Genomic DNA, 8,983 nt, shown 5'->3' with positions numbered 1-8,983 from the left:
TCTCAAGGTTTACGCATTTACGTTCTAGATTTCTACGGGCTCCAGTAACCACTTAGCACCAGGTGGGCTTTGAGCTCGTCCACCCTTCTAAGCAATAAAAAAAAACAAAAAAAATATCTCCTCGGAATGAATTGTCAATCACTTGCCATTCTTTTGCCTATGAAAAATGCTATGAAAAATTTCAAAGGTACAAGTTCAAAGAAAAACATATTATTATATTCAAAAATATATTCACATAATTGACTTAAAGTAAATACAGTCTTTTTGTTAATTCTTAATTATGACATGAAGTAACCCGTAGAAATTCTTATTACTTAACTACCATTTCACTATTCCGGACTTATTCACTTTGAACCCTGTATGACCCTTGTCAGATATATTTTACATGTATTTTTTTATTAATTTAAGTTAATTAAACAAATGAAATTAAATAAGATTATCGATTACTGAAAACTAATTTAGGCACAGCTTATTTTTGCTGACTCTTTTCTGTGAAGTGATTTAGCACACATGGAGGTGATTTTTTAGAGGTTGGTTCACTGTATTATTCTCACGCGTCAGGAGTTTTGTTATGAGCCCTCTCACTCCTTTACTAAAGCCACAGAACTTAGAAACAGATAGGATATTGTGTCCGATGACAAAGAAAACTTATAAAAAGTTTTGACGAGCATTGAAAATCCGTTAAGTTGGATACATTGCTGGTATATCTGCACACTTTTTTGTCTGTGGAATTAGTTTTTTTAGGTTTATAAGCTATTGCATAGCTTTTATCGCGGGCTTTGAGTGCAGCGACCGAATCAAGAAATTCCGTAACGAAAATAAAACCTAACACCCCCACTCTGTCTACCATATAGCTCGCGTTCGACACATTCACACGTTGCGCTTGTGTAGTGTTTGTGAATAAGCGCGCGGCGTGACGTCGCACTGCATGCGCATCATGAAAATCTGCCCATCTCTCTCTCGCGCGCAATCTAGCTTATGAGTGTGAAGGGGACAGTTTAATTTTTTGCTTTTATTAATGTTTAAAAATATAGCGCGGTTTTATTGTATTATTGTTTTAATATTAAATTATTATTGTCTAATTATAATTGCATAAGTTGATAAAAAATGCTCTGCAATAGCTTTACCGCGGCAGTTCCCGAGGGCCACACGTGTTTTTATTTTATTTTAGTTACCATTTTGTGCGCTTAAATAAATTATAAATTTATAGTACAGTACATTCAAATATATGTATAAGCACCGATGTTGTATTTTGTTTTACGAAAAAGCCTTAATTTAAATAAAACATAAACTTTAGAACTAACAACGAACCATGCACCATTCATTCAGCTTTGAAATAATTAATCAATTTATTAAGGCTTATAATAATAATAGTTTAGTTTCTATTATTGTAAGCTTTAAAAATATTGTATTTTGTTTACAAGGAGTAAGGGGAGTGCTTTCGAAGGAGAAAAGCTTAATCTGATTGATTATTGCAAGTAATTTAACAAAATCGGAAATTAGCTTTTGATTGTTGAACAAAGTATCGGTTTAGTACTGTAGCAATTCATGAGGTCGTAAAATAGATTCTTTTCTTCATCTTGTCGTCTACATCTGTATTAAATATCTTAGTTTTTTACGGATTTATTTTTATCATTGTATGTATTTCGTCTCCGGGAGCCCCTTACACCCTGATTGAAAATAAAATTTACTAAGCTACTTAATATTAAAAAGATCATTGGAACATTTCGTGTTTTCTCTTCAACAACAACCAAGTTATAAATTTTTTTTTTCCTTTTCTTTTATAAATTTCTTTTCCTTTTCTTTCCTAAAACTAGATTACTTTTATAATTAATTTAGGACGAATTCATTAATTCTCGAATACATTTTAAACCATCACCAAATTAATTCGAACAAGATCTCGAGAAAACTTTTGTTAAATAATAAATAGGAGAAAAGTTTACATTAAATATTATGTAGTATATTAAAAATAAATATTTATTAATAAATTACTTTTTTTTGTGCGTGCGTACGTACTGATTTCTTAAATTACGACCCTAGTTGTGATTTGTATGCTAAATCGTTAGCTTCTTGAGCTATGCTTGATGATCTTGCGTAAGGGTATGAGGCCGCAGAAGCGGTCGGGGACGACCATTGCTGTGGCGAAGACTGGAAACTGGCTATCTGCTAATATTAATGAAAAATTTATTAGCTAACTAAGTTTGATTTTGAGGTAGAGGTTATGTAGAGGCGCTACCACGCCATTTGTTTCTGCCACGAAGGAGTCATGCGTTGCGATATGAAGGGTGGGGCAGCTGTTATGCAATACATTTCAGGAATTACACCCGGATCCATGACTGATAAGAAGGACGTTAATGCCAGTCCCGCTGAACCCACAGGAAGAGTATGGAAGGAGAAAACATGTTGCGCCGACCCCAGGTGACTGGGAAAAGGGCAGGATAATGATGATTCAAGTTATCGTTCTTACCTTGCTAATGCCATTCAGTCCTCCCCCACTAAGTAGCTTCTGGATGCCTAGAGCTGCAGCCGCCAGGAATGCCAGCTTGGCAACAACCAGCGCTTTGGTCACCAGTAAAGTTAGGCCCCCGAAGAGCAGAGCGACAACAGCGATGACCTTCACCCCGATCCCGGCGAGCAGGGGTGTGTATTTTTTTATTTTACCACGGGCTGAAGCAAAATTTAATGACGTCACATAATCTATATCTATACAAATATTATAAAGCTGAAGAGTTTGTTTGTTTGAACGCGCTAATCTCAGGAACTACGGATCCGATTTGAAAAATTCTTTCAGTGTTAGATAGCCCATTTATCGAGGAGGGCTATAGGCTATACAACATCACGCTAAGACCAATACAAGCGGAGCACCAAAAAAGAATGTTTAAAAATCGGGGCTATTTTTACCTTTTGACAGCTTCCGCTGCGTGCGCTGCAAAAACGGTTAAAGTTTTGATAAAATAATGACAGAATTGTTCCCCTTTAAAAGATCTATAAAAAAATCCGCGACAGCATATGTGTATATGTTAAGGTTGGCTCACTATAACGTTTTTTATGCTAACTAAATTTATTCTAAAATAAAGCATTATTTGTAAACTATTCCACGCGGACAAACTCGTGGGCAAAAGCTAGTGGTTTATAAATCTTTAAGCTATAACAGTATTAAGGCGGTTATGAAAGAAAGACTAGGTTCACTGTCAGTTTTATTGGGGGACCTTTCGTGTGAAACACATTGGTAGGATGTATTGGAGCGGATATATTCAATTACCCACCACCTTGTAGCGGTGGCCACACAGTACATCCCACTGAGTTTCTCGCCGGATCTTCTCAGTGGGTCATGTTTCCGATCCGGTGGTAGATTTTGCGAAGCACTGCTCTTACTAGGGCCAGTGCTAGCAACACTTCCGGTTTGAGCCCCGTGAGCTCACCTACATGTTAGGGTGAAGCTGAAATAGCCTCTCAAGGCTATCAGCATAGGTAGGATTTTTTTTTAGATCTGAGTGCACCTTTTAATTTTAGTGTTTTAGTGAACGTTTCCAGGATCCATAAGATGAGAGAAAATTCAGTTTTATTTATATATTGTTATCTATACTATGTAATATTATAAAGAGGAAAGATTTGTTTGTTTGTTTGTATTGAATAGGCTCCGAAACTACTGAACCGATTTGAAAAATTCTTTCACTGTTTGGAAGCTACATTATGTTCGAGTGACATAGGCTAAAAATTTTTTTTAAAGAAATTGGGTTCCTTACTAAATCTCCAATAATGTAACCCAAGGTGTAAAAAAATTACCTAAAATATTCTTTACATCGCATGCCCTGCGAAAACTACTGATGATAGAATAAAATAATGTACTACGACTTTGTAGAACACATTATTAGTTACAAAAAGTGTCCCAACAGTATATGTCTAACTATTATAGTTATTCCGCAATAAGTGTTCTTTTATTTAAAAAAATAAAACAACGTCAAATATCGTTGAAATTTTTGTTATAGACCCGAGCGGAGCCGGAGCGGGCCACTAGTATAATATATACAGGCAAGAAAAAAAACACACACACAGTAAATACCTACTATACTATCGTTAAAAGTGTTTGTAGGCAGATTTTAGAATCAAGTACATATATAATGATGCCAATTTGTATACGTTACTACTGATGGTTCAATTAAATATCATTAAAGGGTAATTTCGCTTTGTCGCCCTATAAGCCGCGGTCAAAGCAAGCCGCTAGTTAGAGGTCGTTAAACTCAAACAGCCTTGACCGGGCGGTTGCGTTGTCTCACGTAACACTCACTCAGCCATTGGGTCATCGGCCCCGGTCGCGACTGCCTTTCCTTTCTTTGAGCCTAGACATGCAAATAACCAATCCATTGCCGAATTTATCGCGTTTAATATATCTAGGGTCAGCAGACTAAAGCACATAAGTCAAAAAACTCGACTTTACAGGAATTAAAAAAAACTATTTAGAACCTTATACATTAACAAACTTAATAATGTTTATTTGAATTATATAAGTCTATAACACTAACTTATTATTAAAATTAAATATTTTAATGTAAATGTGATTATTTAATAATTAGATGACTTAAGTTATAAGGAACACAATAATAGTATGAGTTAAGTGAAAAAGATCAACAATTAAGATATATATTATAATAATATAAGTCATAAATATAAATAACAACTCAATGTTTAATTAAAATTCTTCTTCTTCATCCGAGTTCTAAAATATCTGGATCAGTATTTCGTAAAGTTTCCAACGTGGGAAGACTTATGTAAAATTCATGGAAAATATCTAGTATTAAAGGGAGCAGCGAAATTAAATCATGTTTTTTCTCGATGGATATGGGTAATGGCTGTATAGATATTATATCATCAGTTTGAGAACCTCCTATGGATGATCTCCTTTTCATAGCAACTGTCTTTATAAAATTGACACTTTCATCTAACGGTTTCATTAAACGTCCTCGGCAGACAGGTTCACGTTTACCATGCACAGTAAAAAAGTATTTTTATGTCTTCATTCTAAGCTTTTGCTTTTCAGGTTCAATAGCTCGTATTCTTTGCTTAGATTTATCTTGAATTTCCATTAAAGACGCCAAGTATGCAGATCTTTTTACATATGACCCCATTTGCCAATATTCTGTAAATATGGCATGCCTATCAGCTAATGTTATACGTTCTTTACATTTCATTCTGCAAACAGGTAACTCTTTCAAATTCAAAATCATTTATTTGAACTAAGATGTCAGTATAACACACTTGTTGAATGTCAAAATATAAATAACAATGTAAACTCTACCACCGGCTCCAAAAAAAGCCACAGTCTTGAGAAGAACCGGCGAAACAAACTCAGCAGCCTTTTTTTTTTGTTTTTTCTCAATTTTTTTTTTTCATAGTGCGATCTGATATACATTTTCCTTTTAAAGTTTTGTATGCCTGTCCTAAGTTACGTTTTATTTTTTCTCTTTTTATAGTACGCATACTCTTTTTTGGAGACACATTAGGGTTCATTGAAATTTCATCACAAGTACTTGAACTTGATGTGATTGGAAGTCTCGGTAATTCATAACATGGATCTCGTACAAAATCATCACTAGAGAAGTCAAGTACAGAATAGTATGTTAAACTACTGACTTGACCTGATGATGTTGACGGTATAGGATCGTCTACTACTAGGTTCTCTGTGTTCAAAATCGACTGTTGACTTACATTTTCTAAAAAAGGACAAGACAATTATCTATTTATAATGATATAATATTGATATAATTACGTAATTTGCAAATCATAATTTAGAAGGTATGTGAAAATATACCTTCATTGCTTTCCAGATGAGTGGATAACGTCATTTCAACTAATTTCTTGCCTCTTTGAATATTCATCTTAAATAATTAAAATACTTAAGCTACTACTGTGCACAATCGACAACATTAGTAAATTAAAACCACTTACCGAAGTATTGTTTACGTTATAAATATTTTTAAGTAACCACTTTCTCTAAAGAAATGTTACATTTTGATGTTCTTTATAACATAAGTCAAATTTCTTACGTTAATAACTTTGTACTTATGGTGTTCCTTAGAACATAAGTCCAGTTATGTTTTTTAGTTCGTTTGACTATATTAGGATTTGATAAGGTTGATACAGAACGCCGCTTGAATACGCCATGAAATACTTGAGTTTGATTTATGTGCTTTAGTCAGATTGTGTGTTGAGCAAAATGTAAACCGATGATGTAATAAAAAAAAAATTGAAAATTTTTACTTATGTGCTTTAGTCTGCCGACCCTAGATATAGTACCTGGATGACAGAGGTTTGCTCGGTTTCTTTTTTGATAAATTGTGTTTTTTAAAAATTATATTTAAAAACGAATTACATATTGATAAAATGATGATATATATAAAAAATAGTCGATAAATAATTTCGACCTTACCGACAGAATATTTAAAAAAAATGAACTGGTTATATTAAATAATTAAAGAAAAAAAATCAAAATTATCGATAAAGTTGATTATTGAAAACGCGAATAAAACAACAATTTCTGAAAATAAATCGTAGCTAGATCGATTTATCGCCCCTGAAATCCTCTGTATACTAAATTTTATTAAAATCGTTGGAGCCGTTTCCGAGATTCAGATTATATATATATTTATATACAAGAATTGCTCGTTTAAAGGTATAAGATTGGAAATTCTCGGTAGTACTGTTGAACTATGCTGATGCTTACAACAGAGTAACGGAGAAAATACGAGTCGTGCGTGACCATGAAAACTTTTTATTGTTAAATTTTCGCAGCTTTGAATATTGTATAATGAATATTGAGTGTTAATCCCTTAAAACAGTTTTTTTTGTATTGAATAGGCTCCGAAGCTACTGAACCGATTTGAAAAATTCTTTCACTGCTTGGAAGCTACACTATTCCAGATTGACACGGGCTTTAATCTTTTTTGAAAAAAATTAGGGATCCTTACTAAAACTCCAATAATGTAACCCAAGGTGTAAAAAAATTACCTAAAATATTCTTTACATCGCGTGCCCTGCAAAACTATTGACGATAGAATAAAATAATGTATTAGGACTTTGTAAAACACATTATTATTTACAAAAAGAATGTCTAACTATTGTAGTTATGCCGCAGTAAGTGTTCTTTTATTTAAAAAAATAAAACTACGTCAAATATCGTTGAAATTTTTGTTAAAGACCCGAGCGGAGCCGGAGCGGGCCGCTAGTAAATTATATTATTATACATAGCGTCCTATAGCTAAACATTCTTTAAATATTCAACACATAATTTTTTTTCATTGCATCTATCTCTATTCACTCATTCACTCTGCACTACCTTTGGTTGACTGGTAGAGCATGGTAGAGCCTTCGGCATTAAGTCCGCCAATGTAAATTTTACATGAAGTGTAATAAATAAATAAATAATTTTAACTCTATTAAAATTTGTAATTATATCTTATGTTACTTTGGTCGAATATAATTGTAATTAATTGTCGACTAAAAAGTCGTGAATTTCATTGAACTAAACTTCGTGATCATAGCGAAACCATGGATAGCTTACCTTCTTGAAAAGTCCTCGCTGCCTCTCTGAGTTCACCAGGATCAAATTTGACGTTTAGCTTATCCTCGCCTGTGGCATCCCTGGGAAAAAAAAAAGAAATAGCATTGGACATCAATATTTTTTACTTTAAATTAAAAGACTTTTACTTATGTAACTATATAAGTCTAAGTTGAAGACTTATACGCATTACTCAAATTACATCCAAAATATTAAAATTAAGCAATTCTATTTCATTTTTTTGGCGTCAATCTGTTGTTCACTTCACGATTTTAAATGATATTCTTATTTATTTATTTATGAAGGAAAGATTACTGGTGACCTGGAGGCGTTTTCAGTTTCATCAGGACATATAGGCGAGTAAGAGCTCAGCTAGGAGGGGTGGGATTAGCTGACAACCGCATGAGCGCCTCCGAAGGAGACCTAACAACTCAACAGCAGCTGCTTCGCGATTGAATCTACTACCGGATTCCCGTTGAGAAGATAAATGATATCTTATATTGCAACACAACAACGAAAGCTTCTTTCTTACTAGCGGAGCCGCTGACATTACGGCGACAAAACAGGCCGCACTAACCAATAATCCCATTGAAAAACAAACATTTCTTCAAACATCATTAACATAACAGCGGAATGTTTTGAAATTAAAATGACCGTAACAGTTAGAAGGCATTGTTAGCAAATTCTCACTTAGGAAACGAAAGTCACTCGTTGTCGGACTGATCTGCATATATTTCACCAGTATACTTCTACCTTCCTCCTTGTTTTCGATTTATTTAGCCCATAGCTCACATGCAGTGGCCAATAAAGCCTGTAGACGTAATTGGAGCTACACACCTTAAGACATGAGGTTAAGCTTTGAAATTTCCAACGACTGTTCCTACCAACTGGACCCTGTGAGCACATCGCGTCAAAAATAGACAGAATGGTAGTACCGATCGGTCCAATATAAGTCTTGTTACCACTATGTATACCGTAAGACATTTATTTGCGCAATTATTCACGATGCAGATGATGTACGGACACAGATGGTTGTGTTTTTAAGCGCTCTAGTATTGCTGCTATTTAGCCTATTGATTTCATGGTACAGCTATATACTCCATTTTATAACGCATTGCTGTAATCCATGATAAGTTACTGAAAGAAAACATGAAACTAAGATCCTATACCTTGAATTTAAGGTAGGGAGCTCATGTGATGTCTATGAGGTATAATAACTACTTAACATCTGATCTAGCCCTATCCTTTCACAGCCAAAATGTACACAATATTCCTTAGTACTCACTTCTCAACAAATACTCCAGAGAACAGCTCCAGTTTCCCTTCATCCTCGCCCTGGGTGCCCGGGGCTGCGGTACAGGCCACCACCAACAGGAGAAGCACAAAACCACGCATGGTTACTGTCTGACCGGTTCGGTAGTTGAGGAT

General features: G+C 34.4%; 1 protein-coding gene across 2 annotated transcripts; it reads right to left on the bottom strand.

The window, feature by feature from the left end:
* Positions 1-213: 213 nt before the first annotated feature.
* On the bottom strand, positions 214-8,983 carry LOC101741954 (uncharacterized). Of its 2 annotated transcripts, none has more exons than XM_004926063.5 (4): positions 8,841-8,983; positions 7,559-7,638; positions 2,468-2,667; positions 214-2,166 (listed from the first exon to the last, which is right to left on the bottom strand). In XM_004926063.5, exons 1-4 carry the CDS (start codon positions 8,948-8,950, stop codon positions 2,029-2,031), a joined length of 528 nt encoding a protein of 175 aa, XP_004926120.1. In that variant the 5' UTR covers positions 8,951-8,983; the 3' UTR covers positions 214-2,028. The 2 variants fall into 2 exon arrangements, with proteins under 2 accessions (XP_004926120.1, XP_004926121.1); XM_004926064.4 differs by having other exon boundaries at positions 214-2,163; positions 8,841-8,981.

The sequence above is a fragment of the Bombyx mori genome, chromosome 26 (genome assembly GCF_030269925.1).
Source record: "Bombyx mori chromosome 26, ASM3026992v2".
NCBI lineage: Eukaryota > Metazoa > Arthropoda > Insecta > Lepidoptera > Bombycidae > Bombyx > Bombyx mori.
Note: the sequence above shows the minus strand (reverse complement) of the source record. Positions and strands in the feature narration are given on the sequence as shown.